This window comes from Sminthopsis crassicaudata, chromosome 3 (genome assembly GCF_048593235.1).
Source record: "Sminthopsis crassicaudata isolate SCR6 chromosome 3, ASM4859323v1, whole genome shotgun sequence".
Taxonomy (NCBI): domain Eukaryota; kingdom Metazoa; phylum Chordata; class Mammalia; order Dasyuromorphia; family Dasyuridae; genus Sminthopsis; species Sminthopsis crassicaudata.
The window spans coordinates 260,379,094-260,400,264 of NC_133619.1; the positions used below are offsets into that span (position 1 = coordinate 260,379,094).

Consider the following 21,171-nt stretch of genomic DNA (forward strand, 5'->3'; position numbering starts at 1 on the left):
GGGATAGTTTATCTGTTTGATCTGTGTGGAAAAGAGGAATTTATGGCCAAAGAAGAAATAGAAAAATATTACAAATTGCAAAATGGATAATTTTTATTATATTAGATTAAAAAAGATTTTGTACAAACAAAACCAATGCAGCCATGATCAGAAGAAAAACAGAAAACTGGTAAAAAAAAAAATTTATATACAGTGTTTCTGATAAAGGTCTCATTTCTAAAATATATAGAGAATTGACTCAAATTTGTAAGAATACAAGCCATTACCCAATGAATGGTCAAAGAATATGAACTGGCAATTTTCAGATGAAGAAATTAAGATTTAAATGTTCTAATTAAATTCCTCTAAATCACTATGAAATGAAAATTAAGATAACTCAGAAGTACCACTTCAAACTTCTCAAATTGGCTAAGATGATAAAAAAAAAGATAATGATACATTTTGGAGGAGATATGAGAAAAGTGAGAGATTAACACTTTGTTGGAGTTGTGAATTGATCCCACCATTTAGGAGAGCAATTTGAAACTATCCCCATAGAGCTAGCAAACTGTGCATATCCTTTGATCCAGCAGTATCTCTACTGGGCTTATATCCCAAAGAGATAATAAAAAAAGGAAAGGGACCCACATGTGCAAAAATGGTTGTGGCAGCCTTTTTTGTAGTAGCAAGGAAAAATAAAAAGCTATAATAAAAAACAAAATCATTGAATCAGTTCAGGATTAAAAAACAAAAACAAAAACAAAAACAAAACCCCAACATCTCAAACCCTCCAGCAGCTGCTCCTTATCATTCCTAGGGTAAAACAGAAATTCCTTAGCATGGTCGTCAAGGTCCTTGAGAATCTGGCTTACCTGAATTCAAACTTCTATGTTTTACCTCTGGGTTTTACTTCACAAGCTGCCCCCCATGCACTCTCTTATACTTTAGCTTTTTTAAGGACTGAGACTGTTTTATTTTTGTTTTTGTATCTTCATGATACAAAATAGTACATGCTTAATAAATCCTTGATAAATAAAATTTGATTATTTGAGGCTTCTACCTAATTTTATTTTTGAACCAAGACTTATCTGGGTAGAATCTGACTAGTGTCTATAAAGGGGAAGTGGTATTATAGGTCTAAGCTGGAAGGGACCTCAGAGGCTTCTGAATGCAATGATTTTGTTTCCAAGTAAGGAAATTGAGGGATATCATTATGGTTCTGCAGGTGCTTGATAAATATTTAATAGAAGGCCAAAGCCTGGTGTTTTAAATATCTTTTATTAACAAATGCAAAATTTTGTTAATAAAATGCTGAACTGGCTTGAATTGGGATTTTGATGACTTGGTATTGTAATGCAGTGTTTTTAGACTTTTTAGGTTTCTTTTTCACTCATTCCTTTATGAATATTTAGCAAATACACAACCGATTTTACCTACCTCTACTACACCATGGTGGATAGATGTGTACTGTTTCTTCCTCAGCATTACCAAGGTGAAGACAATAACTGTTGCTATGACAATGCCACCCACCATGAGTCCAATGATTGCGCCTTTGTTTGAACTCATATCTTCAGCAAAGAATACCTTGAAAATAAAAAGATTTATTACTGCTGACAACATTTATATATATATATATATATATACATATATATATATATATGTAAGCAAAAAAGTTTATGTCATTATTGTTTGTCTAAATGAAATGTTTACTTTTTCTATATCTCTTGGTTAATTCAATATTTGATTATCATTGAAGAGTTTGTCTGTTTGTTTTGGCCAAGAGTGATAATTTCCGTCTCCTGACCACCCCTAATTTGCTGCTTCCTAAGAGATTCTTGAAAATCTGTTTTGATATTTATAGGAGCACTTTTTGTAGCAGCAAAAAACTGGGGAAAAAAAGTAGATGAAAATTGGGAATTGGCTAAAAATATTGTGGAACACGTATGTAATGAAATATTACTGTATTATAAGAAACAATTAATATTAAGAAGTGTGAAGAGATTAATGCAAAGTGAAGTAAGCAAAGACAAAAAATATACACAATTACAAAAACGTAAAAGAAAACAGCTACCACAAGATGATTAAAAAAAGGAATTTGAAAAGTTATGAAGAACCAAAGAGTCCAAAGAGGAACCATGACAAGACATTTGCCCCCACTCCTTTGCAAAGAGGGAGAGCCTATGAGTATAGAACATTGCATATGTTGTCAGAGTTTTTGGTGTACTGATCAATTTGCAGATATTTCTCTTCTTTTTTATTTTTAGAAAAAGGGATAATTCTTGCTGGAAAGGAAGAAAATTTAGGAGGCTACAGTATGAAATTTATACAATGTAAAAACAGATATTGATAAAATTTATATTAAAAGAATTTAAAAATCAATTTGGGATTTTCTGGTCATTTTCTACAAAATACTCCAGCAAAATATTAAGTGTGTATCAGATCGCATAATGATTATGAAATGCTATGAGAAGCCATAGTGTTTTGTTTTTTTTTCTTACCCCCAAATTGTATAAAAAAGTCAGCAGGGAACCTGACTAAAAAGGAAAGGAGTGAGCCAGCAAAACCAGTGCCAAAGCAAGTAAATAAGTAAGCTTTCCAATATAACTAGAGACTGGCCAGAATCATAGCTTACAAGGTGAGACATCCAGATGCTACAAGACAACCCTCAATCTCCTAGAAATAACCAGGAAGTTCAGAAAGTCTCAAAGTGGGAATGATGGAATGCTCAGGAGTGACAGTGCTTACATAGGGACACATGTGTGGCCTTTATTTGGATAAATATGGCTCTGAAAAGATAACAAAAATAGTTTTCTTAACTCATAAAGAACTTTACTTATTCCACTGCAGAATTCAATCTTCTTCTACGCTTTTAGTGTAATCCTTATGTGGCCAAGATTATTCTAAAGCTAATTTTTGGTACAGATTTAATAAAATCAATATACCACTGGAATACCAATAAAAAGAGTATATGCTATTGTTTAATGAAATTTAAAGCAAAAGGTTTAAAGCAAAAGTTTAATGTATTTACCAATTTTTGATGATGCACTTCATATCCTGAATCATGTCGGAACTCTGCATCCATCTTCACTTCTGAGATCTCCTCTGTTTTTATGTTTGTTAGTCCAGAACCTGCAAAAGATCATAATTAAATAATGAACTAAAATTGTTATTTTTCTGGGGCACATAATTTAGTCCATTATAAGCATTTTCATATTTTCTCTTTTGGTAGAGGATATTAAAGTTGAATATTATTTAATTGGAAAAGAAAATGGCAAACTACTTCAGTATCTTTGCAGAGAAAGGTCCATGGAGGGTCACAAAGTATCAGACATGACTAAATATCTGAACAATTATTTAATTTACTGAACAAACATGCTCTGGAAATTTTTTCCTATCACATTAAAATATGTTCACATGAATAAGTAGTAAAGTCTTTGAAAACTCAATGTTCATTGAGTTAAATGATTTTAGTAGAGTATTATGTACTGAGAATAATCAGCTCAGCAAAGAATTGAGAGTAATCTTTTTTATGAATGCTTTTATTCAACAGAATTTATAATTTAGCAATTCTTCTAACCTCCACACAAGCCTTACTTTGATGTTTCATCAAAGTATGATGAGTTCATGAAAACAATGCCAGAGAAACATTAGCTCTGCTACAAGGCTTCAAAAGTACAGTCTTAGTGAGAGAACAAGCCAAGCAAAGAAAGGCAGATCATCAATAGGTAGTTTACTTGGTAATTCTAAATTACTAATGAAAAACTAATGAAAAAGAGAAAAATGCAGTATCACCCTCAGTCTTATGTGAGATCATCTGTTTCTTCAAATACTGGCAGAGTAATAAAAAATGGGAATATTATAAGAACTACAGAATTTTTACTTAGCTATTTATGTTTATATTCTAAAGGTAGGCTCCTGGTCTAGCAACTAAAATATGGACAGACTGCTATAGGAACTGAATTGTAGTAATCTTGGCATTTTTGTTACAAATGGAGTGAAAAGACTAGAAGAGGTGATAGCTAAGCTAAAAGTGAAACAGTTTTTCCTGGAAAGGAAAATGGAATTGGAGTCTGACTCAGAATACCTAAACTTTATATAGAATTTACTATGGGCCAGGCACTATGCTAAGAGTTTTACAAATACTTTTAATCTTCTCGTCAAAATACAAAGGGGAAAACAAACAAACAAAAAACAAACAAAAAAAAAAAAAACCTCCAATCATTATTTTGTGGGTTACTAGGTTATATCATCTTGTAGTGTTCATAACAAATACTTTGCAAATAAAGTACTATGAAAATATCTGACTTATGAGCTAACTTTTATTGCAGAGAAAAAGGAAGTAGAGGAACTCTATGAAGAACTACTTCATCATATATGTTATAATCTTCCAGGTTCTTAAATTTGTGAATGACATGGTGCGGACTAGCAACCAAGTCCCTGCATGTTTCAGAGCTTCTTGAGATTCAGAATTACTAAACAGTATACTTATTGTCTTATTTTTGAGAATATGATATGCAGTTGGATGGTCAGAACATATATATTTTTAGACAAAAAATGCAAAGACAATGAGCTGGTCTCAGAATTGAAAAAGAGGAAAGTAGACTGGATTGCCCTTGATTCCACATTTCATCATGAAACAAAAACCTTTTAATTTTTTTAAGGCAAGAATATGAAGCTATGCAAATTTATTTCTGTTCTTACTTCTATCCCCCAAAGAAGAAAGAAGAACAAGAAAACGAAAAAATTATATTTCAGTCTTTTCTCTGAATCCATCAATTTTTTACTGGGAAATGGATAACATTTTTTTCATCATGAGTCCTCTGAAACTAGGGTTGATCATCAGACTTCTCAGAGTGACTAAATCCTTCACAAGTGATTATTTTTGCAATACCGCTATTATTGGGGTAACTGCTTCCTAGTCTATAAAGGGCTAGAACTGAGCAATGCACTTGGATAATGAAGCATGGGAGACTAATTGCCAATTGGACAGTTCCCTATTAACTTGTTTGAAGGTTGACCCTCCCCAGCTGTTCTATGCTGATTTGATCGGTGGGACAAAGGGGAGAAAGTGATGTGTGTGGGAGGAGTAGGAGGAAGAGGAATTGAGACCAGCCGCTGAGTCAGTCTACCCAGGCATTTGAGGGAGGAAGGTATGTGTGAGATTGCTAGGCCTAAGCCCCTGACCTTGACCGTAAAAGATCAAGAATAAAGACGTTTAGTGATCCTGATTCAGGTTGATTTCTGGGAAGACAGAGTTCCAGCACTAGTCTGCTTACTTCCCTGTGCATCATTTCAAGAAAGGTGTTTCTAGGTTTTCCTAAAACCATTCCCTTCATCATTTCTCATAGCACAATAGTATTCAATCACATTAATATTGTATAACTTGTCCAGTGGTTTCTCAATTGATAGGCATCTCCTCAGTTTTCCAATTCTTTTTTCTATATATGATTAGTTTTCCTTTTATCTCTTTGGGATATAAACCTAGTAGTGATATTGCTGGGTCAAAGGGTAAGCATAGTTTTATAGCTTTTGGAATATAGTTCCAACTTGTTCTCCAGAATGGTTGGAACGGTTCACAGATCCACCAAAAATGCATTAATGTACCTATTTTCCCACATCCCTCTAGCATTTGTCATTTTCCTTTTCCATCATTTTAGTCAATTTGATGGCTATGAGGTAAAACTTAAGAGTTATTTTAATTTGCATTCCTCTAATTATTGGTGATTTAGAGTATTTTTTTTAGCATAACTATTAATAACTCCGATTTCTTCTTTTGAAAACTTAGAATGTTTCTATTCAAATAACAGAATTTATAATTTAACAAGTCTTCTGACCTCCTCAAACCCTGCCATGACACTTTATCACAGAATGGTAGGGATGTTGAATTCTTAAAGACTGTGCCAGAGGAACATGAGCTTTTTCATAATGTACTTTACTTGAAAAACTTCAGGCATGCTCTTATTGAGAAAATTAGCTAAATAGAAAAGGACACATCAGGTAGATCATTCACATCTTCTGACCATTTATCAATTGGGGACTAGCTTTATTTTTATAAATTTATATCAGTTTCTAATATATTTGAGAATGGGATCACTATCAAAGAAATTTGATGCAAATCCCCCCTATTGTTTCCTGTTTTTCTTCTAATTTTAGCTACTTTGTACAAAAACTTTTAAATTTTATTTAATCAAAATTTTGACAAGTCATTTCTTCTATGTTTTGCTGATTTGCTTTTGAGACTATCCTTTATATCTAAATCTTGTATCCATTTTGAGCTTATCATAGTAAAAAATGTATGACAGTGTCTCCTAGACTATTTTCCAGTTTTCCCAACAGTTTTCCTCAAATAATGAGTTCTTGTCCCAAGATCTGGGATTTAGATTACTATGCCTTTTTGCTTTGCTTTCATTAAAGATAATAAAATAAGATGATATAACAAAATTTGTGGGATATAGCCAAAGAAATATTTAGCAGAAAATTTATATCCAGTACCAAATTATTTTTAATGATTACAGCTTTTAAAATTTGCAATATAGCATCACCAGGTTCCTTTCCTTCAGGGTTTTTTTTTCCCCCATTGATTCTCTTGATATTCTTGGTCTGTTGTTCCTACAGATAAATTTTGTTATTTTTTCCTAGCTCTGTAATTTGTTGGGAGACTGATTGATTGTAATGGTACCAAATAAGTAAATCGATTTGACCAGTATTTTAATTTTTATCATATTTCCATGATCTACTCATATTTAATTAGTATTTTTCCAATTATTTAGATCTGTATTTTTGTGAAGTATTTTGTAATTGTAAACAGTTTCTCTGTGGGTCTTAGTGGGCAGAATCCCAACTATTTTATAATGTCTGCAGTTATTTTTCTAGTTCTTCATGCTGGATTTTATTGGTAATATATATAAAAATATGATTACTATGAGCTTATTTTGTATTCTAGAACTTTGCAGAAGTTGTTAATTGTTTCAATTTATTTTTAGTGTAGTCTCTAGAGTTCTGTAAGTATGCCATTATATCATCTGCAAAAATTAATTTTTATTTATTTTTTCAATTTCTTTTTCATATCTTAGTGCTATAGCTAGCATTTTTAATGCAATAATGGTTTAGAATAATAATGGTGACAAGATATATTTGTTTCATACTCAATCTTATCTGAAAGTTATCTGAAAATTTAGATAATTACTAATTTTAAGAAAAGCTTTATTTATCCAATGCATTTGAGTGATTAACAGAAATTAGTATTGTAAATGTTAAAATATTAAAATAATCATATGAGTTTTTGTTTTGATTATAGGCTTTCTAATAGTGAACTAGATCTTCATTCCTGGTATATATTCTGGTCATCATGTATGATCTTTGTATTTTTACAAATTGTATGATTGTATTCTTACAATCTTCTTCCTAGTATTTTATTTAAATTTTATGTATTAATATTAATTGGGGAAACTGGATCTATAGTTCCTTTTTTTTCTATTTTTGCTCTTTCTAGTTTAGTTCTCAAAAATGTTTTTATGCCACAGAAGGAATTTAGTAATATAATTATTTTTTTTCCACCTGTAATTCACCTATAAATTTTAAATTTATTAAATCATCTATTTGTTTTGCTTCCCTCTCACTTGCTCGCTACAACTAAGTTCATTTATGGTTTCGTTATTTTTCTTTCTGTCAGTGGGTTATTTATTAAATATTCTATTTTCTCTTCAGTTCATCTAAACAATTTACATTTTTAATAAATATTCATCCATTTCACTTAGACTGTCAGTTTTAATGGCTTATAGTTGGGCAAAATAGCTTCTAATAATTGTTTTTTATTTCATCTCCATTGGTTGTGCCTTTTTTCATTTTTTATACCAATAATTTGTTTTTCTTCTTTCTTTTTAAATCAAATTGGTCAATGGTTTGACTAATTTTAATTTTCATAAAACAAGTTGTTAGTTTTATTTATTTCCAATATACTACTGAACTAGAGTGAAAGTGCAATTATTTGTTTCCATTTTGTATGCTTCTTGTAAATAATATAGTGTTGGTTTCTGGTTTCTAATCCATTCTGCTATCTTCTTCTATTTTGGGGGCAAGTTCATCCTATTCATATGTACAGTAATGATTACTATTATCTTTGTTCTTTTTCTGTTCTTGCCTCAAGAGTCTGTTTTACTTCTGACTAGTACTATCCTTAATATTTACTCCCTCTTATCTTCCTCCCTTCCCATTATTTCTTCCTCTTCCTCACCTAATAGTTAAGAAGAATTTCTTTACCCAATGCTGTATGTATACGTGTGTGTTCCTTGAACCTTAATAAATTTCAAGCTTTGCTCGCTCCCCCCCCACCATAGCTATCCTTACACTGTATAAACTCTTCCTTGGGCATCTCATGTGAGATAATTTCCCCCATTCTTCTTCTCTCTTCCCCACTATATAAATCTTCATACTCTTTCTCATAATGATTTTTTTTTTTTTTTTGGCTGAGGCAATTGGGGTTAAGTGACTTACCAGAGGTCAGACAGCTAAGAAGTGTTAAGTGTCTGAGGCTGGATTTGAACTCAGGTTTTCCTGACTTTAGGGCTGGTCGTCTATCCACTGCTGACCCCATAATAATTTTTAAAATAGTTGCTATAGTTAATTTGCTCTCAGGGGAAATACTTAGCCATTTTACTACTTTGTTATAAGAAATAATAAGCCTGATGATCTTAGAAATACACAGACCTGTATGAAATAATGAAAGTAACTATAACAGAACCAAGAAAATGTTGCATGCATAATGTTATAAGATAGTTTTGAGTAGAGATCATTATACACTTCAACAACAATACTATATGGTGATCAATTCTGATGGATGTGGCCATCTTTAATAATGAGATGAACCAAATCAGTTCCAATAGAGCAGTAATGAACTGAACCAGCTACACCCAGCAAAAGAACTCTGGGAAATAAGTGTGCACCACCACATAGAATTCCCAATCCCTCTAATTTTGTCAGCCTGCATTTTTGATTTCCTTCACAAGTTAATTGTACACTATTTCAAAGTCCGATTCTTTTTGTACAGCAAAATAACTGTATGGATATGTATACATATATTGTATTTAAAGTATACTTTAACATATTTAACATGTATTGGCCTACCTGCCATCTGGGGGAGGGGATAGGGGGAAGGAGGGGAAAAACTGGAACAAAAGGTTTTGCAATTGTCAATGCTGAAAAGTTACCCATGCATATATCTTGTAAATAAAAAACTGTAATAATAAAAAAAGAAAAAAAAAAGAATAGCTTTGAGTCATTTTGATTATTGTAAATACCCAAATTAACTACAAGGGACATATGGAGATAGACTTTATTTGCATCCTGAGAAAGAAAAGATAAATTATAGAATTTTATACCTATTTATGTATGTGTCTAATGGCAGTCAACTCTAGATGGGAAGGGAGGGAAGAAAAAAATAAATTTACATGATAATTTTATTATATATTTAAAAAGAATAGTAAGTTATACATAATTTCATATGCAATCATCTTTTTATTATACTGTTATACAAATGCCTTTTTATTCCAAAAATTAAAAATCAAATAAATATATAAACAAAAGAAATATTGTATAGTATTAGTTGGGGAAAGTCATGACGAGAAGAAAAAGTGATTAAACAGAATTTTCATTAATTTTGGCCTTCAATGGCACTGTTACTTTAAGAGTTTTCTAAATCACTTTATGGAAAATATAATGAAATAAAGGTCTCTTCAGCCTAAGCAGATTATATAGCATGCTCAGAGAAGGTTGTGATCAGATAGAAGTTAAGCAGGTTAAATACCTGGTCGAGTTGTTAGTCCCCGATCAGCAGCAGGGCGGGCATCAACAGGCTCAACTAGGCACAGGAAGCAAGATACATGAGAAAACAAACAAAAGAAAAACACAAAGAAAAGATAGTAAGTCAATTGCTCTACAGAGTAAAAGAGGGAAAGCATGAACCATAAACAAACTGGAAAGAGCAACAGCTGAAAAAAAATGCATACTGTTAAGCTGAAAAATAAAGGAATGAAAAGCCCATCACTTCATAAAGCTTTAATTTTATTTCTGAGTCCATCTAAACCAGGAAGTCTCTAATTGGTGTGGTAACCATAAAATGGATCAAAGATAAGAATTTCTTCTTTATTTGATTCATTCTAAAATTTTGATTAAATATTAGATTGTGGAGTGAAAAAAAGATAAGGATATGTTTTATTTTTCAGTCATTAAAATTCCTACCTAAATTGTTAAATGTTTCAACATTTAAAGAAATTCAAAGCCCTTAGGCTCTGGAATCAACATACCTTTGCACTTAATGCCCATCACACTGCTTTCATATACTCCCTTCTCTGGCTAACTTTATTACCTTATCTTCTTTGAACTTGTTCTTGTGCTTTTTTCTACCTCTTTACTCCTCCTCTCCTTCTTTGTAAAAGTTACACATGCCCTCCCATCTCTAACTACTGAAATGCTAGGTTCCTTACAACACCCAGCTCAAATGCTACCTCCTCTTCTAAGTCTTTTTTCCCCCCTTCTCAAAGAAAGTATAGTGCAGAACAGAGGGTCAAATATATAGCATGCAACATTCCTGAGTGTTGTTGAAAACCAAATTAAATGTAATTTGGAAGCATTTAACAAAATAAATAAGAAATAATAAAACAGATAAACTAAAATAGAATGGGAGAAGCATTAAACTGTATAAATGGATCCTTAAAGGCTCAAAAATTATCTGTTTTATTATACTTTTCTTTATTTTGTTAAATGTTTCCCAATTACATTTTTTTTGCCAATTTTTAAATAGATTTCATTTTTCAGGACAAGAATTGCATTTCCATTTCTCTATAGTAATAAAAAAATATAATACTGTTCAGAAACTGGATTTACAAAGTAACTTTTACTTTTAAATTGCAACTGTTTTAATTTAATGAATTTGATTCTTTCAATTTTTGGAAAGCTCTGTGGAATGTTCTTTCTTCTAGGATTTTTAGCTGACCTCTTCAATAGAAGGTCTAGAAGAAGCACCTCAATGGGGCTGTTCCACACCAGGATCCTTGGTGCTAAAACTATTGATATATAAACTGATATAAAAATACAGTTATGACAGTTTGATCAGACACAACTTTCCCTACCAAGAAGACAGAGAGCTTTACCATCTACTCAGACAACCAGCTTGTTGTACTTAAAGGTTTATAGAGGTGAGAGAGCAATGACAAAGGATAAATTTGGTAAATTTGAGCTCATGGAAGCTACTACCTCACTCTCTGTGGTATTCCTTATAATGAAGTAACATTTGGCTTAAAAATAATATCCTCTGGCAAATTCTAAGTTCTTAATCTCTGAGGTAACTCACAATAAATCTATTCCAAGTTTGTGTCCTATTTTAAAAGGTTAAGATAAGGGAAGAAATACCAAACACTCAATTTTATATATGTTTCAAAGCTCATTGAAATAGGATTCTCTCTTTATTGGTACAGATCATGCTTCAAGTCTGTGTCAAGGCTGGGAGGGCTCTTGTCCCTTCAATCTTCACATAGTCTTTAAACTTTGAGTTGCTTTGGGAACTTTTGGCAGTTTTCAAAGAGACAATGAACAAGACTTTAGGTTGCTGAAGACAGAGAGGATCATGTCCTTACCTCCACCTTGCTGCTCTAGGGACTTTAGCGAACATCACCTTGGATTAGATGGTAGATATTCACTCTCTTGCTTGAGCTGAGTTATTTCACTCCCAATGGAACAGCACTTTCACTTTGTCATATCTCTATGTAGATATAGATATCTGTTTCCTCTGATTTCTGTTTGGCTACTGATTTGAATAAAAAGATTTTTTTGTGTTTTAATTGTAGAACTAACATTTGCTAGGAAAAGATCTCACTTCAGATTCAGAGCTTGGGGCTTTCCTTTTTCTCAAAAATCAAACAATGATCCGGATTAATATTTCTGGGAGCAGATAGATGATTTAGTCCAGTACCTTATCTCTCCTCTCTTCCTTGCACAATTCTCCTTTTTCCCCATCTTGACCTTTTAGAGAACCAAGTCAACCTTACATGTGCATTTTTTTTTGAGTCTTTTATCATTTTGCTAATTTTGCCTTCCAAGTCTTAATCTTGAATCATTCCCAACATTTGACATCTTTGCTCCAATGCACATGCTTTTGAATGAAGATGGAGAAAATCATGTAACCGTTCTGAGTGGGTCATTACAAATTATTCTATACAATCTCAACTATGTTCTCACTGCTTCTAGGCAATCTTTCCAGAAATGCCTTATCAATTCACTAAGCCCCTCTCCACGGTCACACTTACAAATCTTTTCATCCTTCAAACCTCTCATAGCTCCCATTCTCTTTACCATTTCAGCTGAGAACCTTGCTTCATATTTTACAGAAAAAAATGAGGCCATTTGCTGAAAGCTCCTCTCTCTCCCTTGGATGCTTTCTGCCACTATTCTCCTCCTTCACCCCACCTTACCTGATGAAACAGCCTTACTCACTCCTTACTAAAGCTAATCCCCATACCTGCTCAAATGATCCCATTTCATCTCATCTCCTCCAACAAAATGCAGCCTTTGTAATATCAACTCTTATTACTTCTTTCTTTTCTCCTTGTTTACTGCTTCATTCCCCATAGCCTATAAGCATACTCATGTTCTTCCCATCCTGAAAAAAACTCCCTTGATCCTTCTATCCCCACTATAGTCTTTTTATCTTTTCTGCACTTTGTAGCTAAACTCCTTTAAAAAGCCATCTACAAAAGATGCCTCCAACTTTCTCCTTTAATTCCTTATAATCTGATTTGCAATGTTATTATTCTACCAAAACTGCTCTCTCCAAAGTTATTAATGAGCTCTAAGTTGCCAAATCCAATGTTTTTTTTTTTCCCTCAATCTTCATTCTCTTTGACCTCTCTGCAGCCTTTGAAATTGTGGCCCTTTCCTGTCTGATCATTTCTTTTCTCTAGGTTTTGGGACATCACTCTCTGCTGGTTTTCCTCTTCCCTGATGGCCCAGATCACACCCTTTTATCATATGTCTCTCAGGGTTCTGCCTTTCTCTTCTCTGCTTCTATACTTCTTCTGCTTAGTGATTTCATCAGCCCCCAATGCATTTAATCATTATCTCAGTGCTGAAGCTAGAGCTGCGTCTCTACTGATTATTAACTTTCTACATTTTCAATCATCTTTCAGGAATCTTGACCTGGATGTCCAGTAGATATCTTAACATGTCCCAAACTGAACGCATCACCTTCCACCTTCCCTTGCCCCACCTTTCCTATACTATCATCTACCTAGTCCCCAAAGTTTGCAGTCCTCTTGTACTCCTCCCTATCTCTTACTTTCCATATCCAATCTGTTGCCAAAGCCTATTTATTTCACCTGTGCAACAACTCTCGAATATTCTCACTCTTCTCTGACATTATCACCACTCTGGTGCCCTCATCAACTCACACTTGGACGGGGCAAAAATCTGCTCAAATTTTTCTCCACTTCAATACATCCTCCATTCATCCTCCTGCCAAGGAGATTTTCTTAAAGTATAGCTCTGACTATGTTATCCTCTAATCATTCTCTGGCTGCCTATTTTCCTTCAACATCAAATACAAAGCCCTCTGTTTGGCATTTGAAGCCCTTTATAATCTACCATCTTTTTAGCCCTCTAGACTTTTTTATGCCTTATTGATCCAATGACACTGGTCTCTTGGCTGTTCTTTGAACAAGATGTTGCATCTTTTAGCTTTAGGTATTTTCTCTGGCAACAGGGCCATGTCCTTCTCCACCTACTGACCTACCTGTTTTTGTTAAAGTCTCAACTAAAACTCCATCTTTAATGGAGCCTTTCTCATTTGCTTCCCTCTATTTCATATTTGTTATTTATTTATGTTGTCTTTTTTCTTTTCCATGCTATTTCCCCCATTAGACTGTGACTTTCTTGAGAGCATTTTGTCTCTTTTTGCTTCATTAGCATTTAGCACAGTGCTTGGAACAGAGTTGTCACTTAATAAATATCTGATTGACATGGCCAGTCAAGTGATTAGGAAAATTGCTTTGGCTGAGATTATAGAGTTTGGACTGGAGTGGGAAGAATCTTGCAGGCAAAGTAGATTATTATAAGAGTCCATGAGTTAGGAGAGACCCTGCACCAGAGTAATGGCGGTGTTAGAAGAGAGATGGGAGTATTCAAGAAATGTTGCAAAAGTAAAATTGAGGGACTTTGGCAAAAGATTGAGGTGGCCATAGTTAGATCGTGAGCAATAAAAGATGATACCTAAGTTGTGAGTCTAGGGAACTGGGAGGAGTAAAAGGCAAGTTTGGAAGAAGAGAGATTTTAGAGGAAAGATAATGAATTCAGTTTTAGATATGCTAGGTGGAAGATGTCTCCCAGACTTCTAGTTGATATCTGATAAGCATTTGGAGATACGGTTAGAGGTCAGAGCTGGGTAAGTAGATTTGAGAATCATCAGCATAGAGATAATAATTAAATCCTGAGGAACTAACCACTCTCACTCTTCTTCCTTTCCTCACCCACTCTAGTCTTTTCTAGATCCTCACTATTCTTCTTTTAACATAATCAAAACAGAACTGTCTGATTCCAGGTCCTTAGTCCAATAAGACATTCTGTGACCCCCCTGAAGACATTGTTCTGAGGGGATTTTTTTTTTTATCATCTCCCTATAGCAAACTCTAAATAGTTTAAAGGAATGAGGTGGAAGAAAGCTTTTAATGAGAGGACCAAAAACTTCTGGTGAAAAGATCAGAGCCGAGTAGAAAATTTGACACAGAAATCCAGAGAAGCACAAAAAGGTAAACATGCATGAGCAATTCTAAGAAAGTAAAGTTAAACTATTTAGAAATCAACCACCTCATTCCTTGCCTTCCTCCCCCAAGATTATACTCAGGTTTTTTGGGGGAAATTCTTCTTCTTCTTCTTTTTCCTTTTGTATTTATTTGAGATTTGTTAAGTGATTGCCCAGGGTCACACAACTAGAAATGTTAAGTGTTTGAGGCCAGCTTTGAACTCAGGTCCTTCTAATTCTGGGTCAATGCTCTATCCACTAGACCATTTAGCTGCCCCTAGGTAATTTTTTTTTTTTTTTTTTTTTTTTACTGAAAGCTTAGATATTGAATCTTCTGAAATATCACATTTTATACTCTACTCTTTTGGAGTAGTGGCTCCTAAGCCTTGTGATTCTGCTTGTGGTTCCCTAATACTTGAATCCTTTGTCTGAAGTATGTTTTCTCTGACCAGGAGTTCTGGATTTTGGCTATAATGTTCCAGGGAATTTTCATTTTGATGTATCTTTCGGGAAATGACTGGTCAATTTTTAAAATTTTGTCCATGGTTCTAAGAAAATCAGGCAAAATATTTTATGATTTCTTAAAAATGTAACAAGGGTTTTTTTTTTTTTTTTTTGGGGGGCATGACTGTCAAGTAATTCAAATGATTCTTAAATTATGTCTCTTTGATCTATTTCTTTCCCCTCCCTCCAAGATCATTTGTTTTTGCCATGAAATGGTTCACGTTTTCTTTCATTTTTTCAATATTTTAATTTTGGATTTTTAAAGTATTTTCTAATATTTCCTGGAATGATTTAGTTTCTATTTGGTCCATTCTAATTTTCAGAGTTATTTCCATGGGTAAAGTTTTATAACTGTTATGGGCCAGAACTTAAAACAAGGTACTAAGTGGAATGGATAAAACAATGGTTATCTAGTTTAACATGGTGATTAATAGTACTCTAAGTTCAGTATAATTGATTTAATCTTACAACAAATAATGGTTTCCTAGTAATATAATGATTGGTTCATACTCAGTGTAGAGCATATAAGCTAGGAGCCTCAGCTAGGTAGATTCAGACAGAGCTAGAGAAGACAAGTGCACTGGAAGCTCTTGGAGCCAAGGAGAGAGATTCATTTCCATCTTCATCAGCACTGTGGTGACAGGCTTTCCTCCTTAGTTTCTCCACTGAAACCGAGACTCCAGAAGGCCTTTAAGAAAGCTAACTGGGCCCCAGGCAAGGAAACTAGATTGTGAAGGAAATAATAAAGGATTTGGACTTTAACACCTGGCTGTTCTCTTGGTGATTACTGAACTGGAAGGCTGCTCCCAGAGACCCTCAGGAAACCAAACAAAGAACATTACACTATCTCTAGCTGCAAACTGCTAATTCTCTTTCCATATCTTTCTCATTGCACTCATTCCCCTCTGACCCAATTTTTCCTCCAGCTTTCTCCTTTGGTTTTAAAAATGCTTTTTAAAAAAGCTCACTCACTTCCCCTCTCCTCCTTCCTCCCTCTCTTTGTTTCTTTTTAATTTTGCTTGAACACTCCAAGAAATCTAAATAATTCTGTGTCCAAGCTGCATTTTTCTTTGAGGCTTTCCTCATAGATGTTTTTGGATCATTCTCTTCTTCTGGATCTGTGTTTTGAACTTCCTTGTTACCATAATAGCTTTTTATGGCAGGAGTCTTTTTTTGGTCTGCTTATTCATCTGTCCTACTTTTTGACTTTGGACTTTATAATATTTCTGTCTGGCCTGAGTTTCTATAATATTTCAGTCTGGCCTGAGTTTCTGTCCTCTTACATCCTTCTGTTGCTTTCACAGTTCACAATAGTTGCACAGTTTCACAGTGCAAGCTTTCAATGCTCCCAAAGTGAGGCAATGCTAGACAAAAGTTGGATCCGGACTTTCCTAATCCAAGATTTGCAATTTCCTGACCCAGGTTTGGTAAGGAGTTTAGTAGACCGCTGTTCACTCTGTGACCATCATTATTAGACAGCTGAGAGCCTCTGCAGGTTCCAAGTGACAGAACTGCTGGGTCTCCTGACTGGTAGTGGCTTCCTCACTATGCCGGGGTTAGGGTAGGGTGGCAGTAGCAAGGGGAGGATATGTAGAATCCTATCCCTACTCTGCTCCTGGCACCAGAGCCACATTCCTACTGTTTGCTTCTGAACTTGTTTCTTGTTCACTACATAGCTACTACCTTTAGTCACCACTCCTACGTGCAGATCCCCTACTCCCCCAGTGTGATTCAGAACTGGGGAGTAGGTGAGAAATCTGACAGATGGCACCCATGCTCTACCCTGTGATAGTTCAGGGATGCCCTGATGCCCAGTATCAGTTTTTTTCAAAGAGAATTCTCAAACAGAATGGAGGATGTCTGGTAGAGAAGCTAGGCTATACATCATCCTGCTATCCTGCCATTGTAATTCCATCTGACTCTTCGTGATTGCTCCTTCTCTGCAAAAGCACAATTCTCTTGCCCACAAAATTAATTCTTCTCTGTAGGAAATAAGTATACTTGAGCAAAACAAACAAACATTTGTCATATCTGAAAATCCATGACTCATTCTGCACCTATAATATATACCTCTCTGGCAAGCGGTAGTGCTAAACTATTTATCTTTTTAAGTTAGGACTGGTTATTGCACTGATGAGAGTTCATAAAACCTTTCAAAGTTATTTTCCTTCATACTATTATAGTAATTGTATAAAATTATTCTCAAGATTCTGACTCCTTAACTGTATTAGTTCTTATGTATAATATCAGGTTTCTATGACTCTTTCTTCTCTTTCAAAACCTAAGCTCAAATCCCACCTCTGGTCTTTCCTTTTGCTAATGATTTCATTCTGAGATCACCTTCCATTTGCTCACTCACTCCTTCTATCCATCTTGTATGTACAGTTTTTTGCATCTTGTCCCCTCCATTAGACTATGAGCTACTTGATTTCAAGTACCATATTTTTGCTTTTCTTTTTATCCTTAGTGCTTAGCACAGTCCTATAGATAGTGTATATGTTTATGGGAGACTACAATACAGGTTTAACAAGGGAATGTTGTACAGATACTGTTCTTACTCTGCAGTCTTAGAAAAATGAGTTTTCTGTGAGGTAACTGCATCTACTTGGTATATAATAAGGGCTTAATATTTATTAACATTTACTAATACTGACTATTCAATATAATATTTCATTCCATCCACACACCCTAATTTGTCCAGGCATTTCCTAATGGATAGGTATACAACTTTGTTTTGTACCTCTTTGTTATAACAAAAAAAAAAAATGTTGCAAAAATATTTTTGTACATATGAGGGTTTCATTTCTTTCTTTTAAAAAAATCCCCAAGTTTTATTTCAATTTGCCCCATTTTATGGGGGTGGGCAGTTTTACTGCAAAAACAATGTTTCATTTAAGATTTTTTTTTTTTTTACACAGGAACTGCCAGTATAAACATATTTTGAAATTTTTATTGCTGCATGAAATCTATGTAAATACATAGAAAACATCGGACTTGGGGTAGCAAGGTGGTGAAAAGAAAACATTGAACTCTCACTTTACTCTAATAGTATATTATCAATGAAAACTAAAAAGGCAATAATAGCTACTTTATGTCAAAGTATCTAAGTAGCATAGGAGATACTGTGCTGAATCTGGAGTCAGGAAGACCTGAGTTCTAATTTTCCTTTATTCCCTTATTAGCTGTGGGACTTCAGATTACTTAACCTCTAAACCTTAGTTTGTATAAGTATAAAATGAGGATAATAATAGCACCCATCTTATAGGGGCATCATGGGAATCAAAGAAGTACTGTATTCAGTTATTTTCTGCTTATGTCTATAATTAAGTAGCCTCCCAGGCACTAGGAGATATTTTCTCAATTCTGTGATTATTTTGCATGTATTTTCTGCTACATGCCTCCCTATTCTTCCTTTCCTCCTAGCTCCTGCACACCCTGGCCTTGCTCTGTTGGTTTTTGTTGGTATGAAGGACTCATCTTTACTCTGGCCAGCCCTGGCAGTTTAGGACCAATATTGGAATGAAGTGGGTCATAGGTCATTTAATAGTTAATATAAAGATTTATTTGACTATATACCATAAAAATGATACTCAATAAGGCTAGAACATTCAGTTTGTGGATAAGAGCCCCCTATTTTCCATATGCAAATAAGTTTGTTCAGTATAGCAGAATTTGGAAATTCATACTGCCTTGAGATATCCACAAAACCTGAAGGATTCTCAAGTTGAAAGTCCATAATGAAGTCAGATCAACATGGACTGAGGTCATCAGAAAACAGCACCAATTACTAAGCAGTTTGAGTTTTAGTAACACTCTCTTCCCTTAATCCACATCTCCTCCTTTCCACCAACAATAAATTTTTTGTTGAACATAACTACTTTGTATACTAAACTCTGGCAGTCTATATCCAATTCTTCTTTCCCTAATACAAGTAAAAATAAAGTTTATGAGATATCTATTTCCTCAGCCTTTCCTCTCTGATTTTGACTGAGGTTTGTTGGTACTTTAACTCTTTTTTTTTGAAATATTTTCCCTGCTCTGATTTGGAAGCTTTGAATTTTGGTAATGGGTTTTCAAGTTGGAAGTTCATTCAAGAAATGCCCAGTGGATTCTTTCTGTTTTCCTTTAGCTACAAATTTAGGTAGGTGGTTGTTTGTTTTTGTTTTTGGTGATTTCTTGAAATAGGGTAATCCAGGTTTTTTGTTTGGTGAAGATTTTTTGAGGGCTAGATGATTCTTAAATGATCTCTCCTTGATTTTCAGGTCTTAAAAAAAGAGCAGATACCTTACCTGATATTTCAATGTTGTAGTCTTTTGATTTTGATCTAATATTGCTTTTTTTGTGAAATTATTGAATTCTCTTTGCTCTATTATATTTTTCAAGGAGTCAACCATGTGGGTAAATTTTTTGCCTTGTGTTCTATGCTATGCTGTCAACAGTTCTAATTTCATTTTTATTTCTTTCATCTTTAGTTTTAGTTCCTATGCTCAACTCATTAGTTTCTCTGATGTCCTATGTGTAATTTTGGCGTATTGATTTTCTAAGGTTACCTCTTGGACTTCTCATAACTTATTTCTTCATTGCATTTAGAGCTTTCTACTGATTTCTCTGTTCTTTGTTATTGCTGTTTTTATGGGTCAAGATCAAAATCTTATGTGTACATTTATAGGAATACAAACTGGTCTCACGTTCCCCTAAAGCTTTCCTGCTTCCAGATTAACTTTAAGTTTCAGACCCTACTTACTTGAAACTGGGAGAGCTTCCAACTCCTTCTATTATTGCCTTTGTATGACCTCACTGAGTAATAAGCCCATAGGTTTTAGGACTTGTTTCTTTAGTTTTTTCAGAATATCTTTACTCAGCTCTTAACAAGCTTCAAGCCATTTGCGTGTGGAGGCTTATTACAATGAACGCTGGAGCATAATGGCCTGTTTATTCAATCCTGGAAGGGATAGAGGAGTTTACCAGAACTTTGTGAAAGGGTTGGGCTTCTCTAGAACCTTTCATGTCACTATCTAACCAAAAGTCCCTGTAAATCCTTTTAATTTACTTATCTCTGTACATGTAGCTTCCCAGAATAACATATTGAATATTTCCTAAGGGGGAAAAAGTTTTGTTTGTATATTGTATCTTCAATAAATCCCTCCCAATCCCAGCAATTTAGTCACAAGGTTCATTAAATAGCTAACATTTTAAATCACAAAGCAGATAGAAAGCAGTTAGCTAATTAAAACATTAAAACAATGACATATTGCCTTTTTTTTTTTTTTTTTTTTTTTTTTTTTTTTTTTTAAAGATTGAAGACAGCACAGAAGCCAATATGGATTAGGTAAGCATGTCCCAAATGTTCCATGTGGGATACAGATCTAACAGCACACTGCCTAAAAGTTTATATGCTAGTTTGATCTTCTATTTCCATGACTACAACATTACCACTCTCAAACATTTTTGTTCAAATAGTGTATCAGATCAGCAAAACATTCCCTACATCAACATTTTAGTACTGCTACTTTAATTTGAGAAAACATAAAAACATACCTCCTAATCAGATGCTACTTTTTTTCTATCTTTATGAAAAATTAAAGAATTTAAAAGCACAAAGATATTCTCTGTATATATTTTGCACATTTGAATATAGCTCTTTGCTGCTGCAAATCTTACCTTCATTTTCTGTGTTAGCTGGAACAGAATCAACACCAAAAGGATGCCATGGCTGCAGGTCATCTAGGCTGAATTCTCCATCAACTGGAAGGAGTTCTACTGTGGTTTTAGTTTCACTCAGTGATGGCATGAGGGCATCATTTCCATAACTGATCCTGGGTTCACTGATCATGTTGGCCAAAACATCATCTGAGTAGTTTTGCTCTTTCTGAAGCAGCTCATCTGCACGTTTAGAACAATGT

General features: G+C 34.1%; 1 protein-coding gene and 1 long non-coding RNA gene across 6 annotated transcripts in view; one reads left to right on the top strand and one right to left on the bottom strand.

Annotated features, from left to right (window-relative positions):
- The window catches only part of LOC141561251 (uncharacterized), a 48,444-nt gene extending 27,513 nt beyond the window's left edge, over positions 1-20,931 (top strand). The window contains exon 3 of the long non-coding RNA XR_012488003.1: positions 20,565-20,931. This is a non-coding gene — a long non-coding RNA (uncharacterized LOC141561251). The remainder of the gene's footprint in view (positions 1-20,564) is intronic.
- Positions 1-21,171, bottom strand: part of APP (amyloid beta precursor protein) — a 175,530-nt gene that overhangs the window by 6,917 nt on the left and 147,442 nt on the right. For 2 of the 5 annotated variants that reach the window (XM_074300600.1, XM_074300602.1), the window contains 4 exons: positions 20,930-21,151; positions 9,782-9,835; positions 3,008-3,108; positions 1,417-1,563 (listed from right to left, as the gene is read on the bottom strand). In XM_074300600.1, the coding sequence (XP_074156701.1) occupies positions 1,417-1,563; positions 3,008-3,108; positions 9,782-9,835; positions 20,930-21,151 (524 nt within the window). Of the gene's footprint in view, positions 1-1,416; positions 1,587-2,932; positions 3,109-9,781; positions 9,836-20,929; positions 21,152-21,171 lie in introns of all 5 variants that reach the window. The other 3 variants (XM_074300601.1, XM_074300603.1, XR_012488001.1) reach the window with 2 other exon arrangements.